Source organism: Cavia porcellus, unplaced genomic scaffold (genome assembly GCF_034190915.1).
Source record: "Cavia porcellus strain 051 isolate PalLab524CR breed Dunkin Hartley unplaced genomic scaffold, mCavPor4.1 scaffold_1, whole genome shotgun sequence".
In the NCBI taxonomy this organism is placed as follows: Eukaryota; Metazoa; Chordata; class Mammalia; order Rodentia; family Caviidae; genus Cavia; species Cavia porcellus.
The window spans coordinates 232,309,114-232,327,678 of NW_026947484.1; the positions used below are offsets into that span (position 1 = coordinate 232,309,114).

Consider the following 18,565-nt stretch of genomic DNA (forward strand, 5'->3'; position numbering starts at 1 on the left):
AAGGCCCAGCCCAGCCAAGTGGGACAGCTTCAGAAAGCCATCGGCTACGGCTGACACCAGATTAAGCCAAACACTTGGTTGTTTCACATCTTAGGTAACCCACCAACTGTGCCTGTATGGATCTAGTGAAGACAAATCACTTTTTAAAACCCTGACACCAAGGCCCAAACATGCGCTGTATTCCTCTACATACACCACAAGACAAGCGCTGAGTAAAGATGAGAATTTATTCACTTTACAAAGAGATGGTATTAAATTGTCATGAACAGCTCCATGGATAGACAAATATCACTGTACATTGCCCCAGCAAGGAGCTCAAACTGCAGCCCCAATACGCTCTCCTGGCTCCCGCTCTGTGATGAGCACAGACTCTCCTTCTGCCACTGATGTTTAAAAGTCCCTCAGAGATAAAATGGTTTTGTTTACATATTCACAGGTGGGAAAAAATAACTCCATCTGCCCAACCCTTCCATCTGCAGGTCTGCTTGTGAGCACTACGCACATCCTGGCTCGTTCTTTTCAAACAAACCAAAACAAAGTAAACTGCTGAAAATTTGCAAAAGCTTTTGTAGCACACCAAAATATTTATGCATACATAGAAAACCTTGAGTCAGATTTATTATTTTAAAAATAAAAGACATCCTAACACTGCCAGGAATGGGTAATGAAAAGGAAGAAAAACATTAAATTACTGAATTATAAAAATATTTTCTTTGGAAAAAAAATTCCACCAAGGTTATCATTAATCTCTAAAATGAAAGAGAAAAAATAAACAATTGCTCTTTGATCCATTAGTAATTTAAATAAAAATGAAAGCCTTTTTAAAAGCAGCAATGACTGAATTTCTTTAAAAGTTGCGAGTAATGAGCACTCTATACACTTGATTCTTTACAGGCAATTTGCAGTCAAGATAAACCCTTAATATGGCTATGTCTTTAGATTTTTTAATTACCATAATTTTTTGTTCATCTTAAAAAACTATTTCACATGACAGTTAAAAAATAAGTGGTTATTTTTGGGAAGCACTCAAAATACTCACTCTGACTTGTCAGATAAGTCAGTAAGACAAACTAGGGACACAAGTGTAGTTTTTAATCCCAATCACTTTGACTCCAGTTTTTAGTTATTCCTTTTATGAAAAAGTATCAAATTAAATGTACCAAATTAAAAACTTCTCACTAGTGCTGCGTCACACCTGGATTTAATAAAAGGTACCAACCTGAGATAAGAGCTGACTCCTTCACATGCGTCCAGTTCCTGAACCCCTAGAGGGTAAGTCTGTGTCTTCCCGGAAGTCAATTTGTGATTGACCAATCATACCAAGATAATATAAAAATATAGCATATATTGGACACTCATGTCAGTACATTGCAGAAAATGTGTCTATTTACTGTGTAAAGTTTATTAACATTTTAATGAAACACTCTTATTTACACAGTTAAAGTCTGGGGCACTCGGATAGCAAGGTGGCGCAGGAATGGCCACTGGGAACCTGGAAAGGCGGCTGCCGCTGGCGTCCGGGCTCGGGCCGGCCCTCCCAGGGAGGACGTGGCAGCCCTGGGCAAGGTGAGCCAGAGTGTGCACCGTGTGGCTGGCTTGCGCTCCGTTTCATTCTTCTTCACTTTCATTTTCAGGATCTAAATCCGAATCTCCATTTAATTCCTTTTCACTGGCTGCATCTCTGTCCCCACCGTTGTCTTCACCCTCGTCGTCGTCTTCGTTCTCTTCACCTGTGTCTTCATCTTTCGTGCTTTCCTTCTCTTCCTCATCTTCATCCCAATCATCCTGGCAGAAACAGGAAGGAAGGAAAACGTCCGTGAAGGGCTCATTTTCAGAGAGGAGGACATACAGGCAGACCTGTGTACCAGGAAACGAACCACTCACATCAGAATCTCTATCTGCTATTTCATCATCGGACTCCTCTTCTGAAGATTCTGTAAGAGGGGAGAAAATCCAGTCTTAATTTTGTAAACAGAGCAGAGTACAGCCCTCAAAACTAAACAGACCCTTGAGTTTATTTTAAAAATATCATTTATGTTCAAGTTATCACCCATCTGACACCATTAAATAGCTACTGTTTCCATAAAAACATTTACTATATAATCCCTTAAAGATATCACTGCACTAAATACCAAAACTCATCTTAAAATATTAAGGCATTTCTATGCTACTAAATGGCATCAGTAGATACGAGAAAATTCAGAAAATCATCTATATATCCTGTGTTCACTTTCATATTATCTTCCTCTTGTAATAAAAATTTTCCTTTAATATACAAAGGTATAAAGAGAAAACTGTGACACACAATGGGATACAGGCGCAGTCTTTTGTTCCCTATAAATTCCTGGTTTTCCCGCATCTTACTGCCCAGGCTGTCTTCTCTGATCTAACACAGGAATCAATGTGGATACACTGGGAGAGCCCACAGACCTGTGAGCTTTATGGGTAACTGTGCCAATCTACCAGGGCATCTATTCTTACACTATAGCTTCCCCGAGTCTTGACACCTGATAAGACAGGTTCTCCCCACCTCATTCATCTAAAATGGCAGACATTGTGAGTTCTTTGTTCTTCCAAGTAAGCTATATATTAAATGTATGGAATAATTTGGAGATTACTGGCAACTTGACAATGTAACACCTTCTCTTTTGAAATTACTGGCGTATCTTTAAATTTCTTCATGTATGTTTCTGTATCCATTGAATGTTTTATAGTTTTCCCCATAAAACTTTTATTTTAGGCCAGGTATGCTGGTGTACACCTGTAATCCCAGCACCCAAGAGACTGAGGTAGGCAGATTGCAGTGTTTGAGGCACTGGAATACAAAGTGAGTTCAAGGTCAGCCTAAGCCACACAGTGAGACTCTGTCTCCAAAAAAAAAAGGAAATTTTATTTTTCTAGGTATATTCTTAGATATTCATCATTTTGACAGCTGCTGGGGAAGATCTTTTTTCTGAACACAATGTTTATTAAGTTATTATTGTTTTATACAATAATAGGCATTCCTTCTTGTTGACATTATGGTATCTTGTACACATGCTTATTTGCATAGCATTAATAGTAGTGCAAATGTACATTCTGTTGCATTTTCTATGTAGAAAAGAATAGTTCCATGTTCTAAAGTTCAATCCTTTGTGTAGTACTAGGCAGGAAACCTAAAAGCAATAAAGTACATTATGTCTCTTGCCTGACTTTAGCGGGAATGCTTTTAAAAGCTTTCCTATTGTGTATATATCTGATATACATACATTTTAAGTGAAAGAAACTCATCAGTTTCTTAGTTGCTGGACATGTATAAAGGCTAAGCACTTTATTCTTTGTCTATACCTACTAAGAAAGTATGTAGTGTTCCCTAATTAACTCGCTAATGTGATGACATTAATTAACAGACTTCTTGATGCTAAATTACCTCATAATCTTTAAATAAATGCTACTCGGCAATGGTGCATCATTTTCCTTAAACATTCCTATAATCAATTTACTACTTAAGATGTTTTAGGTTGGTCCAAAATGTTCTTGACTTTGTCTGATGTTAACTGTTAACAAAGTTATACTTGACTCACAAAATGCGTAATTTTTTAAATGACAAAAAATAATTTGTTCTTTGAAGGCTTAACAAAGATCACCCACAAAATCTCCAGCCTTAGGATCTTGTGAGACGTTCTGATTGGGTCAGTTTTGGAAGTATAGACTTTTAAGTCAGTTCTGACCATTAAAGTTTCCTCATAAATTACCAACATGACCTGGGTTTTCTGATGTATTTCCATAGTTTGTTCAGAGTGCTTCTACTTAAATACTTTCCATACCTGATGCCTTTTGTTACTGTTCTCACACTTGTGCCTGCTCTTTCCTGATCTCTCAGGTTTTGCCCCAGGCTGAAGACTGTAAGCCAGAGGAAGATCTTACACCGGGGCTTTTGCAAAGCCAGACAACCGAGTCACTGTGAAAACTACCCAGTCCAGCCCATGCTTTACCCTCCCCGCCTTTACCTTCTTCATAGACCAGCTTGGCCTTCTGGCTAGGAGACGTCATTCCCTTTGCTTTCTCTGATGCTGTCACCTGAAAGACAGTAGAATTAGGAGGCAGAGTGTAAGCCTACCCCAGGATCGCATGTACCACACCCCCATCCTCCACATTCACTTTTCCTTCTTAAATGATGGCCTGAATAAAGCGCGGAACACATGCAGGGCAAGGAATGCTAACATACAAGGACAGAACTACTCTTCATAAAAGCTCCAAAGGCTATCACTGTTTGTATGTTTTAAGTGTAAGATATCCATACTACTAAGTTTTTGTTAGTTCATCAAACAGAATAGTTTGTCATTGTTTGAACTGTCACTGTTTGACTAAACTTTTTTTTTTGTCTTTTTCCTTTTTATCGGTATCGGGGATCGAACTCACGACTGCCTGCTTGCAAGGCAGGTGCTTATGCTGCTGAGCTAAATCCCCAGCCCCGACTAAACACTTTTTACGCTTTGATTTTGTAACTTGAACTACTTCTAAGATAACAATATGTAACATCAATTAGTGATTTCTTACTTTTTTTGAAATTCTGTATTATTTCTACCCTTTTTTGTTTTTTTCCCTCTAAAAAAAAAGCTAAAAAAAATTTTTTTAACTAAAAAAAAAAAACCTGAAAGCCCTTTTGAAGTGTTGAGAACATCTTTCCAAACCAACATTTTTTAACTATAGAAATACCCTGTAACTTGTCCACAGTAACATGTCCAACCTAACTGTATTAGCAAGATGAAATAGCTAAGCTGACTGTCCAACAGGTAGCATTTCCAGGTTAATGACTGCATTCTGATTTGCTAATTTCTTTTGGGACTAGTGAAATCTCCATGTTCAGGTAAATAATCCTATTCTCTTCTCCATTCTTATCATATGCAAAATTTTTAACCAGGAACAACCTGATTTACTTACCTGTGTGATGAGAAGAATAAGTTTCCCGTGAAGGTGGGAGAGTTTCTGAAAAGTTTTGACTCTGCTTTCCATTAGTTGGTAGAGTGTTCCTAGCTGGTGTACCAAGTCAGGCAACTGCAAAAAGTAATCGATATACAAGATTAGGAGGGCAAGAGAAGCTGCCACGCAAGGCAATCTGCAGGGTGGGACTTCTTTATACAGATAATGTATTTCAGATAAAGGCAACACAGGTAGATCCTAAATCTTAATAATACCCCACCATGCATCTCTGATCTAAAGTAAAGAGGGCTTTCCCCTGAATCCTACCCTTCAATGACAGTACATTATCTACCCTGTACCATCAGGCCCCTGTGAACTAAAGGGAGCTTTTCCCAGGTCCTAGAGCCTAGCAGGATAGAGCAACTGGGAACCAAATGGACCATGCATAACATTTGTTTATTTATTTTTTACCGGGATTCAACTCATGACCTTGCACTTGCCAGGCAGGCGCTTGTGCCACTGAGCTAAATCCTCAGCCCCTACCTCACATAACATGTAAACATCCTCCCTGTTAATGAATCATGCTTAAAAATTAAAGTAAGAAGTCTTTTATTTGTCCTTACAAAGTTTTAGAAAAAGGGACTAAACACTTTCTCCATTTTTCACACCTGAGCATAAAAAGTATTTCATATCAATGTCAATAAACTTTAAGTAACATACAGGCACAAAAGTGAGTAACACAGGGGGCCAGGGATTTAGCTCAGTGGTGTAAGCGCCTGCCTGGCAAGTGTAAGGTCGTGAGTTCAATCCCTGGTACCCAAAAAAAAAAAAAAAAAGTAAGTAACACAAGGCTTACTGTGTTTGCATTTTAATTAATTATCTCCCATTTATGTGTTCCCATTTAGAATCAGTATCTTCTTACATAGTGCTGAACCCCAATGCCTACTATAGGCATTGACTTAGAAATGGTCCCTAATGATAGATGCTAAGAAAGGAATAAAGGCAGAAAAAGCACTACTTTCTCAAAACCTGCAGTGGGCTCTGGGGTCCTTCCTGCTTCTGAGCCAGTAACTGAGGTTAATGTCCCCCAGGCTTCTAGCCAGGAATCTGCTCTGCCTCTTTTCTGTGGGTCACCATGCCACCTAGCCTTTCCCCCACAAGATTCCTGCGGGTGCACATCCTACTCTGACTGCTCCTGGTTTCCCTACCTTGCTAACATTCTGGCAAAGTTCTTCCCAGGATTAGAAGAATGAACTGCTGGCCTCAAAGCATGGCATTCAACATTTCCTTACTTCTAAGCATGGAAGGCAAAAGAGTCTAAGAGAACAAAGGACAGCGACCCAGCAGGCATGGGTGTGGGTGAAACCGAGGAAGAGCTACAATTTAAAACACACTAGAGATTTTTCAATTAACCACTAAAGCATTTCGAGAAAACAACGTAATATGCTAGATATTCAAACAAAAGAATACGTAGGGGCTGGGGATTTAGCTCAGTGGCCTAAGTGCCTGCCTGGCAAGCATGAGGTTGTGAGTTCGATCCCTGGTACCAAAAAAAAGAGAGAATAAGTAATTTTATTTCTACTTTAAAATAAACTGATGTAATAGAGACAAAGAAGCCAACATGTAATACTAACATGTAATACTTTTTTCTGAATTAAGATTTCATGCTCCCTGTTTCGTATTTACCCACACAATGTAATTCACGCAACAGGAAAATGGCTGACAGCAACCCCGGCAGAACGGCAGGTACTAACCATGTCACTTATGGCACTTGTCTCACCAACTACCCTGGGACAAGTTAGGGAAGACCTGCCAGCATAACAAGTTCTAAACCCTAGTGAGGTTTTTAAAGCACACGTAAGGATTTATACAATATAAAAACAGATTACAGCCCGGGACGGAGACACTGTGAGAGGCTGAGGCAGGAGGACAGTGAGTTCCAGCCTAAGGGCCACTGAGTGACTTAATGAGCCTCTCAGACTGAAACCGAAAGTAACTGCTTTAAGGGGCTGGGAGTGTTGATCAGTGCAAAGCCCTGAGTCCAACCCAAGTACTATCATTAACAAGTAAATAACTACATAAATAATAATTTCACTTAAAAGTTGTAAGCGTAGAAAAACACCTGAAAGGCCATGTGAATATATGACATTCCTCTTTTCTGTTTCCAAAGCTCTTTATAAAATTATTTTAATTCCCAAATCTAAAAGAACACTTTTGTTAAAAGACCACAAGAGACATTAGGAAAGGCTCCTGTCAGCGCACCTGGGGAATAACAACATCACCAAAGCAGGAACCTGGGGCTGAGGGACAGATGAGGAAAGGGCAGCTGCACGCAGCTGTAACTGAAGCCTGTAACTCTTAGCAAAGCCAAACTACTCATGCTGAGAAGACTTACTGTGGAGAGGTATGAGGCATGAACCGTTAATACACACTTCAGCCACTGAACCATTAAAACAGCACTGGAAAAGAAAAGTTCAAGTAAACTAATGTTCATGAACTAGAAATTAAATACAACCGACTTGTAAGATTAGGAAAATCCTCACAGAACGCCTGCCTGGCAAGTGTGAGGTCATGAGTTTGGTCCCTGGTACCAATAAAAAACAACCAAAAGAAAAGAAAAAACAAAATCCTCATAGGCAAGTGAGGCTCTAAAACGTGTGCCCGGTGAAGATGACCAGAACAAATCAATGGCGGTATTTCAGTCCTTTGCTTTTTTACTGAGCCTGAGCCTCCTTGGGGGAAGGGAGAAACTGGAAAACAGAACAAAAAATCTTCCTCTAAATCAATTCAAAAGTAAGTAATTCACTGACACCGGAGCAGTAAACTTCATCCAAACTAAGTTCAGCTGATTTTTCCATTTTACTTTTTTGATTGTTGATTCCACCATTTATTCAGTGTCAGAAACAAACAGCAGTCTTCCAGACCACTACTGCTCTACCTAAATACAGACCAAACTGTGAAAGCCAGTCCTGTTGGAGGAATTCTTGATGTTCCACTTTGTGAGCTCAGAAGGCTAATGGAGCTCTCTTGGGAGAGGTGATGAGGGAGACCCTACACACTGCAGAAAAAGATACCATTCCATAATACAAGCTTGGGATCTGATACTGACTTCCTGTTTAAAGGTAATTGAAATACCTACAAAACTACACACAAAATTTAGCCTTTTACCTAAAAACAATTTTTTAAAAAAATTTTAGCAATGCTTCAGATTGAACTTGAGTCTATGCATGCTAAGCAAGCACTCAACCACTGAGCTACATCCCCAGCCCTTAAACTATTTCATTAGAGAATCTTAAGCAGCTACTAAACACTGGGCAAACTTATATTACAGGTTTTGTATCATGGTTAATACTAAACTGTTAAATATGGCCTATTAAATGACCTGATAAAATATCTACATAAGCATTTTCTAAAAGAAAACTGTATCATAGTATCTTGACTAAGAATTAGTCAACTTAAAACAGGAGAGACTACAACACAGAAATCATATTTGAATATGGAGCTACTCATATTTAATTTTGCATCACCACTAATTTATTTACAAACATAAGGAAATTTAACGTCATCTAAATGTCTTACCTATTAGGGTGGCCTTGTAACCTCTTTGTAAGCTAAGGGAGAGAAAAATATGATTAGCAAAAGTACTTCAGAAGCAATCAATCTCCATCAATTCCTAAGATACAAAGATTGTTACAGAAAATTATTCTATTTAGTAGTCTATTTGCAACCAACACAATGTGTATATGAATAAAATGGCCAGAATAGGTAAATCCATGGAGACAAAAAATAAATTAGGATTGCCAATCACCAGGAAGAAGAGGACATAGGCACCACTAGTAATGTGTATGAGGATTTCTCTGGGGAAGGACCACTCCATGACACAGTAACACATTAAAACACCGACAACCCAAAGTACAAATAAAGAACAAAATAAAGTACAGAGATAGGCAACAGGAGATAGCTCTTTTACAAATGAGTAGGGGAAAAGGAAGAGGAAAAAAGAATTAAGATGTGTTATGTACATGCATCAATTTCATCCTCGTGATGAAAAGCATTGTATGTTATAAACTTGTACAACAAAAATGAGGAATTCAAATCCCAAGCAAAGTCAACTCTTTGATCTTTGACAAAGGGGCCCAAATCATACACTAGAGGAAAGATAAGTGTTTAGTAAGTGGTGTTGGGAAAACTGACACATGCAGAGAATTAAATCTAGTTCTTTATCTCTCACCACCATGTGCCAAACTTAAATCAAAATGGATCAAAGATCTAAATGTTAAAACACAAAAACTTAAGCTGCTAAAAGATAAAATTAAGCAAAACTCTTGAAGTCACATGTATAGGCAAGGACTTTCTAAAGAGTACCAAGAATCAACAAATGGGAACATATCAAATGAAAAGCCTTCTGCATAGCAGAACACCCACCCAACAAAAAAGACATCTACAGAAAGGGGGAAATGTTTGCCTACTATTTCTCTGAGGACTACTATCCAGAGTATATAAAGAATTCAAAAAAATTATAGACCCCAAAATAAAAGACACAATCAAAAAATGTGAAATTAATAAACCTCCACAGAAACAACACAAAATGACAGTAAATATATGAAGAAATGCTCAACATCACTGGTCACTAGAGAAATGCGAATTAAAATAATACTGAGATTCTACCTTGTACCAAAAAGAACAGCCATCATAAAGAAATCAAGTAACAAATGATCTAAAACTGTGAGAAGGGAGCCTTGTGCATTGTTGGTAGAAATGTAACTAGTACAGCCATTATGGAAATAAATATAGAGACTCCTCAACCAACTGAACCTAAGCCAGGCATGGATGGCGTACAGCTGTAATCCCAGGACTTGGGATACTGAGGCAGAGGATTGCTATGAGTTTGACGCCAGCTTGAGCAACATAGTGAGTTCAAGACTAGCCTGGACTACATAGCAAGAACGTATCTCAAAAAAAAGAACCTAGATATTCTATTTGATCCAGCTATTCACCTTGTAGGTATCAAGGACACTATTTTACAGAATCCATGCACACCTGTGTCTACAGCAGCACAATTCCTAATAGCTGAATCTTGGAAGCAGCCTATATATACGCCAACAGATGAATGGAGAAATAAAATATGGTATTAACAATGTGGCATTACTCTGTCATGAAAGATAAATCTCTAGACAAATGGATAAAAAAAAAAAAAGATGTACATTTTGAGACCATAATATTAAACAAAATAAACACATCAGCTTAAATCATATGGTTTCTCTGAGATACCCAAAATATAAATAAAGAGCAAAATATAAGATAGATAACAGGGACTGGGGATTTAGCTCAGTGGCATAAGCACCTGCCTTGCAAGCAGGCGGTCGTGAGTTTGATCCCTGGTACCGATAAAAATGAAAAAGACAAAAAAAAAAGATATATGGTTAAGATAGATAACAGAAAGTAGGCAGACAGAGCATTCTCAAATGGGAAGAGAATCAACAGAGTGGAGGGGAGGGAAGGGAAGGGAGAGGGGAGTGGAAGGGGATACGGAGATGTGCCCTGCACACATGCCAGCCCCCACAGGGAATGTAAACATTATGCAATGGAAACATGTACCGATAAAAGAATTTTTTAAAAAGTAAAATTTGAAAAATAAAACCCTGATCTGTGCACTTTAAAAGAGTAAATTTTACTGTACGTAAATTGTATCTTAAATACATTTTAAAAATGTTAGGCAATTCTGCTACCTAGTAGACAATACTCTTAAAAACATAACCCAACTTTTCTAACAGATGATTCTGCTTTTCTAAATAAAGAGGTTTTCCCTACCAATAAATGGTAAATCAACTCACACTAATACTTTAGCATATTAAATGCTATCCAAGTATAGTTCCTAATAACAAAAAATCCACTGTCATTAGGTCCAGTTTTTAATAATTCATACCTATCGTTAATGCTTCAGTGGAATTATGTACTCTGAAACACGGAAAAGGACTCTCCCTCAGGTAACTAATGAGTAAAATGACATTAAGCCTACAAGTGACAAACCTCGCCCCGAGACTGGATTTCACGAGGCAAGGACTGGGAAGTGACTGTGCTAGGCCAGTCCAGCCTTGGTGCCATTCAGCGCTCTCCGCGCCCCACCACCCCCATTCTCATTCCCGTCAAGCTACCACCTGTCCCTCCCTACCTGGCCCTCTGCTACACACAATTCTTTAAGCAAAGACAAGTCAACCACTTGTCAGAACAATCAAAGTCACTCTACGCAGGCCAGCGACCATACTACTCTCATCTTAAGGCCCTCTCCAAGTCCACACTGCCAGGCAGAGACATTACAGCCCATCAGCAGTGAAGAAAACCAAAACCCGCAAAAGTGGTTTTGGCACTAGGTTAGGGTATCACACTGAATAGAACGGGAGGACTCCACATTGGTTTTCCCATTACAGACACCTCACAAGGGTGACACCCCATAAATACACTGTGCTTCCCTTTACAGTTCCAAATCCTTTCTGTGTGAAGAGGCTGTGCACTCCCTAGCAGTGAAATACAAAAATGCCTGTCGAGCCGGGCGTGGTAGCTCACGCTTGTAATCCCAGCACTCAGGAGGCTGAGGCAGGAGGATCGTTGTGAGTTCGAGACCAGCCAAGGCCAGCCTGAACTGCACAGCGAGACCATGTCTCAAAAAGACAAAAAAAAAAAGCCTGTCATATTCTTTTGTCTCAGGAATTCATCAATGTCGCTTTCTCCTTCCTTAATCACCTTCCTCCTATTCGTGTCTCTCCCTCTAACTATCATCTGTCGTTAGTCACTTCTCTATATACCGGCTGTTCCCCTTAAATCATCACTTTAGAACCTTAAAATGAAAGAAACAGTACTTACCTCTTGTAACAATGGGATAACAGCTCGCAAGGGTATCCTTAACACAGTCTTCTTTATCAGGTTTAAATTCCTAGTCTGAAGTACTTTCTGTGAGCAAATAAAAAAATTATTAAGATGAGCATCTTATAAACTAAGGTCACTGTAAGAAAAAACGTACAAATGATGCAAAACAGACCAAAGCAATGAACTACCAAGAGGATTTACCAAATGAAGGCTGCAGGGTCTGAACGGAGAGTTCTTGTATCTCATGGCCACCAGCAAATTTGTCTCTTACCAACTTTTTATATAAAACACAAAAGAGCTTATCTAGTGATTTAAATACATATATGTATCATTCTGGAGATGCTCCTAAGCCTCATTTTGTGGGGGCAATGGGGTTTGAGACAGGATCTTGCTATGTACCTCAGGCTGGCCTAGAACTTGAAGAAATTCTCCTGTCACCCAAAGGACAGAATTACAGGCGTGCACCACCACCCTTGGTCCAAGTCTCCATTTTGTTAAAGTAAAGCGGTACCCACAAGAGTGAACAAAGCAGGAAAATCACACTTCACAAGAAACCTCTTTAAATTGCCACCTTTCTCGATGTAACTTTTAACCACATAAAAGATCATATAAGTGTTTCACTCAAACTCTCCCTCTGGCTAGATCCACAAGGAGAAAATTAGCCTCAATTCTGGGTCACAGAAAAAGGGACAGACACACTGACACAGTGCAGTTCGGGCCTTTCAAAGCTGCAGCTTCCCGGGTCTAGGCATATCCTGTAGGTTCTGAGCCTGACACGCTTCACAGAGGTGGGGAGGAGAGGGGAGCACGGGTTCTTCAGGGCTATTTCCCCTTCAATGCTTTTAAATGTAAACAGCAAGCACACTAAAGGACAATAACAAAGTAAGAGCTCCCAGCCTTTTCTTTTTCTCTTGTCTGTTTTGGCGGTCCTAGAGGCTGCCCAGTCTAGTGTAACAGTCTCTAACACATGCTTTTAGAATTCCCTATGGATTTTATTGCTTGTGAAACGATATCCTCTTTCTAAATACATCAATACTAAAGGGCAATAACAAAGTAAGAGTTTCTAGTCTTTTCTTTTTTTCTTTCTACTGTTTTAAAATTATTCCCATAATTACAAAGTTTATTTTGCAAAAGAAATAAATCATACATAATCACTGAGGAAGTGAGTGGTGAATTTTAACAGTAGCTAAAATTAGCTTCCACTTTCATTTTCAAATACAAGATTTCAAACAAAACTTTTAACTTTAACAATGAGAAGGTATCTAGTGAGTATTCATCAAATAAACTGCAATTATAAGGTTTAAGAAACTACAGAAAACACTTCATATGAACCACTTCACAAATTACTTTTTGACATATGCCCTTTTTTTGTTATAAACTTCAACTTTCATAAAACATTCACCTAAACCACCAGTCTTCACTGTCTTGGATGGCCAAACAGGATGGCAGACTTTATTAATACAGGGCTTGTCGCTGTCTGTTACTCAACCCAGAAGCTTGGTTAGGAGAGAGAACACTGCTGCACATGGTGACTTGGGCCTCTAACCCCAACACACCTGAGAGGCTAAGGCAGGAGAAACATGGAAATTAAGAGGGCAGCATAGGTTACACCGTGAGACCTGTCTCAGGGACAGAGACAGACAGACAGACAGACAGACAGACATTGAGGGATAACAGGGGGCAAAGATATAGCTCAGTGGCACAATGCCTGCCTGGCAAGTGTGAGACCCTAAATTCGGGGGGGGGGGCGGCCTTGGATAGAGTGTTAATGGGGCTGGACATGTAGCTCAGTGGTAGACCACTTGCCTATCTTGTGTGGTATGAGACCGTGGGTTCCATCCCTAATAGCACAAAAAATACATACAGTGGAGGGCTGGAAGATATGTGGTCTGTGAAACCCACTAACAGTGAATGTAAAATGTGTTATACAAACTGGGACACTGTTAGAAACAAAAGGGAGCTGATATTAATAAATCCAAAGACAGGAGGTACAAACCAGAACTGCAGAAGCCCAGCAAGCATGAATGAGCAGGGCCTATTAGAAGTCATCCTGAACTGCAAAAGACTTTTTAACAAACTCCTGGATACTTCTTATGCCCACTGCAGACGGACCCTATGGTAACAATTTCAAATTTTAAAAACCCAACTCCAAAACTAACCCACATAATAATGGACAGAGAAGTCAGTATCTTTTTTTTTTTTAGTCTTTTTCCTTTTTATCGGTACCAGGGATCAAACCCACGACTGCCTGCTTGCAAGGCAGGCGCTTTATGCCGCTGAGCTAAATCCCCAGCCCCCAGAAGTCAGTATCATTAACCTCTTTCAAGGATCCATTTAAGAAATTTCTATAAACCAAAATGATTAACTATCAGGAAGATGATATAGAAGATGAAATTTTGCTTTTACTTCTCTGTAGCACAAATGACGTATCACAGACATTTTAAAACGCATTATTTGAGGCTGAGCAGGAGGATCACTGAGTGTTTGAGGCCAGCCTGGGCTACAATATGAGTTCAAGCCCAGGATGACTACACAGCAAGGCCCTGTCTCAAAATTCCTACGAGCAGAATGGCTCATCACACAGTAGGTACACAGAACTTTTAATAACTGCCAAAATGTTTTCCAGAGTAGCTGAACCTACCATCCGGATGTGAGTTTTAGGTGCTCCATATTCTCAGCAGATACTTTTTCATTCTAACCCATCTATAACAAACATACAGTGCTATTGCACTCTGGTTTAACTTGCATTTCTGCAATGATTAATGACATAATACGTTTACACAGGTTTACCATCCATTTATTTCTATAAAATGTCTGCTCAAAACTTACTGATTTGTAAAATTTGAGTTAAGTGTATTACTAAGAGTTCTTTGGCCAGGCATGAGCATATGCCTGTAGTCCCAGCAACTCATAAGGCTGAGGGCAAGAAGTACAAGTTCAAGGGCAGCCTGGACCACAATTATGGATACCAACCATTTGTCTTACTATGAGTTATATTTTTTTCCAGCATACTGCCTGCCTTTTCACACCAACATCATTATTTCAAGAATGTAAGTTTCCATTAGGCACGATAGTATAATGCCTGTAATCCCACACTCGGGAGAAGCTGAAGCAGGAGGACTGCAAAGTTCCAGGCCTGCCTGGCCTCCACAGTGAGCTGTCTCTAAAACAACAAAATAAAAAGACAAGTTTCTAATTTTCAGGAAGTTCAAGTAACTATCTTCTATGTTAACTTTTCAAGCTTTTTGAAACATATCCTTTTATCCTAGAAACCTGATTTTTTTTTTCTAAAGCTGTTTTATGTTTTAAAAGGTCTATGGTCCATTTTACAATGGATTTTGTGTAAAATGAAGCTAAGATTAATTCTTTTCCAATTGTATAGGCTATTTTTAAACTGTGTTTTGGTTCCTCAATCTTTCTTTTCTTTCCACAAATATTACACCAGCTTGATTACACAGCTTTACCTCAAAATCAGACAGGCTAATTCTTCCAACTTGTGCTTTATGTTACTGTTGCTTTGGCTATTTCTGGCCCTTTGCATTTCCATAAATGTAAGGTTTGTCAATTACTGTCTTTTTTTTTTTAAAGCAGTACTGGGAGTTGAAACAAAGCCTGAGGCATGCTAGGCGAGTGCTCTTCCAATGAACAACATCCTCAGTCTCTTTTTTTCCTAACATTTATTGTAAGATGGGTTGCCCAGCTGATCTCCAATTTGCAATCTTCTTCTCTAGCAGCTGGGATTACAGGGAAGCACCAGCATGCTCAGCTAGAATTCTAAAAGTAACTGATAATGGCTTCTGGGATTTTAATTGGCAAGAGTTGAATATAAAGATTAATTAGGACATAATTCCTCACAGTAAACCACCAAGTACCCTAACCCATAGAACTGTGGTTAGACCTCCATTTCCCTACGTCACCATTAATCCCTCTCAACTGTTACAATTTTCAATGTGGAGACACAGTTAATCTGTTTTAGATTTATTGTGACTTTGATACAACAATAGTATCATTAAGAGACACTTTCAAAAATATTTAAATAACTTTTTAAATACTTATCTCTGCGTATTCCATAAATTCCACAAATAACTTTTGCATAAGCTAGAGACTGCTGCACAGGGTTATACTTACCTTCCTAGACTCTCACATAAACAGCAAGTTTCCTCTAACGCTCTCCCTCTCAGAAGCTCCCATGCTGTACCCTCCCATGGCTCACTGTCCTCCCTCCTACTCTGAACGTCCTCTGAACATGGACCCTCAGGCGGCTTCCAGGAATGGGAATATCATTTTCAGGAGGAAAATACTGTTCAGAGCATAAAAAGCATAAATGTACAATCTATTACATAATATACTATGGAAGTATTGCCATACTTGTGAGTTTTAAAAAGAAGTAATTTGGAGCTGGGGATTTAGCTCAGCCACATAAGCGCCTGCCTTGCAAGCAGGCAGTTGTGAGTTCGATCCCTGGTACCTATAAAAAATGAAAAAGACTAAAAAAAAAAATAAAAAGAAGTAATTTGAAGACCTCTTCACTGCAACTTTTAGTCTTTTCTGGTACGCTCATTTTTACTCAATTAGACCACAATTTACTTCTAAGTAAGTTAACTGCAAACAAGAATCTTCACAAGTTTCATAAATACCATTTCATTTGCCCTTTGACATCCAGTAAGTCACACTTAACACCTTTCACGTGTTCTTGTCAAGAGTCTAAACTGAATCTCTTTGAGATGCTAAATTAACTACAGAAGATATAATGACGGACACACACACACACACACACACACACACACACACACACACACACACGAGACAGGAAGATCACTCAAGTTCAAGAGCAGCCCGGGCTACCAAGTGAGCTCAATGCTGGACTGAACTGCATAGGGAGACTCTGTCTCAAAGATAAAAAAAAAAAAAAACCCAAAAGATGACATGATGATAGAACACCACGCATACTACAGAGATGCAGTCAGCAATACACAACATGTAGGGTACTCTGTGAGGAAATAACACAGCTGCCTAAAAGGAAAAGTACACAAAAGGGCCATACTAACCAAAGATAGTGTACAATTTTTTGGGATCCTATTTTGAATAAAGTACACAAAAGAATTGAGATTTGTATTTATAGGATCACAAGGGGAATGTAAACACTGATAACATCTGATAATTTTAAAGAATTACTGTTTACTGCATTAGGTATGATAATGCATTGTGGTAATGTTTTTCTGAGGAGTTTTTACATTGAACAGGGCTATGTCTGTAGGTGAAATGATGTTTATTCATTTTTCTTTTTGGTACCGAAAATCAAACTCATGACTTTGTCAAGCAGGCACTTATGCCACTAAACCCCCCGCCCTGTTTAGTCATTTTTAAACTGCTTTACCATAACGTGGGGAGGCATGTGGCCACACCAAAGAGCACAAGATACACTGGCTACTAAAACCCTACTACGGACAATTTCTGAAGCTCAGTAATGGGTTCCTGGTGATCCACTTCACTGTTCTAAGAAAAACGTGTAGCTGAATCACCCAAAAAGAGGTTCAAGGCAATGATAGCAAATAAGTTTTATTACATTCCAAAAATATGTCAATTGTTTCCTATAGATTCTTTTTCATCAAACTCTCACGTAGGTTTCTAAGCCAGGGTAAAGTCAAGTCTATTTTTAAAGCACATATATTCCCATGCTATTCTAAAAGTAATTTTAGCCTTTTAGACTTACTGGTTTCTACTCATACTCTGAAAAATCATCTTGGGCACAAATATAACATATTACCATTTAGATCATGTAAAATCAGAGACACCATACACAGGTTATAGAATTCTCACATCTATACTGACTAGAACTATACAACTTATGAGTCATTAAAAATGCACTTAAAGATGTAAATTACTTTCACCTTACCAGGCAGTATTTTAACTGTTTTTCAGACTTGAATTTTTGATATAGACCACTGTCACACTGAAATTTATGAGGACTAAGCAGTTCTCAACTTCAAACAAGCAGTTACCAGCTTACAAAGAAATTATAAGTGCCTGGATTCCTACAATTTCCAATACTTTTCTTCTAAATATTTTATAGTATCACCCCCAACCCTCTTCAGTTTCCCCTGGAACCTCCTACCCATTGCCAAGGTTGCACCTCACCGCCCCCTCTCACGGCCAGGGGGAAATAAGTTTCTGGAATCCAGAGTAAAAACTCAGGAACGCATTTTCCTACAGAAAAAAATATAAATTGTGATCTAGAATGCTGAGTGTTACAGTTCAGCTATACTATGTATATAAAGGCTTTTTTAAACTAAAGCCTAAAACTCTAACAATTCAAAACAGTGTTTCTATGAGAAAATGCATTCCAGGTTCAAAAGAATTCAGTACATTCCCACTGCAGGTTGGTGACTATGTGTTATAATGCCACCCAATTACCTACATTTGACAACCTCACACAACAGTAAAATAAAAACTGCAATATAGAGTGACTATTCACTCTAAGTATGCTATGTCACCTAAGAAAAACCACTGTAATCACTGAAAAACTGCAGTAATACTTACATTTAACATCTCGAAATCATTACTTTCTAAACCTTGGGTGAGCAAAACTGGAAAGCTATTTGTCTGCAAGAGATCATCTTTTCCTTCTTTTTTATCTATGTCCATGGCTCCCAGGCGCTCTTCAATGCTAACCTACAGGAAAGAAATGACAACTTAATGGTAACAAATGTTCACGTTAACAAAACAAGACCTAATGTAGTCTTTAACCAAAAAAAACAGTGATTCACATTTCCTTCCAATAGAATCTCAGTATGAACAG

General features: G+C 38.8%; 1 protein-coding gene across 1 annotated transcript in view; it reads right to left on the minus strand.

Annotated features, from left to right (window-relative positions):
* Window positions 1-209: 209 nt before the first annotated feature.
* The window catches only part of Wdr43 (WD repeat domain 43), a 57,171-nt gene continuing 38,815 nt past the window's right edge, over window positions 210-18,565 (minus strand). The window contains exons 11-18 of the mRNA XM_063230417.1: window positions 18,307-18,438; window positions 11,764-11,850; window positions 8,482-8,513; window positions 7,298-7,361; window positions 4,924-5,037; window positions 3,990-4,059; window positions 1,885-1,934; window positions 210-1,785 (exon numbers count right to left, since the gene is read on the minus strand). Coding sequence (XP_063086487.1) covers window positions 1,609-1,785; window positions 1,885-1,934; window positions 3,990-4,059; window positions 4,924-5,037; window positions 7,298-7,361; window positions 8,482-8,513; window positions 11,764-11,850; window positions 18,307-18,438 — 726 coding nt within the window. The 3' untranslated portion in view covers window positions 210-1,608. The remainder of the gene's footprint in view (window positions 1,786-1,884; window positions 1,935-3,989; window positions 4,060-4,923; window positions 5,038-7,297; window positions 7,362-8,481; window positions 8,514-11,763; window positions 11,851-18,306; window positions 18,439-18,565) is intronic.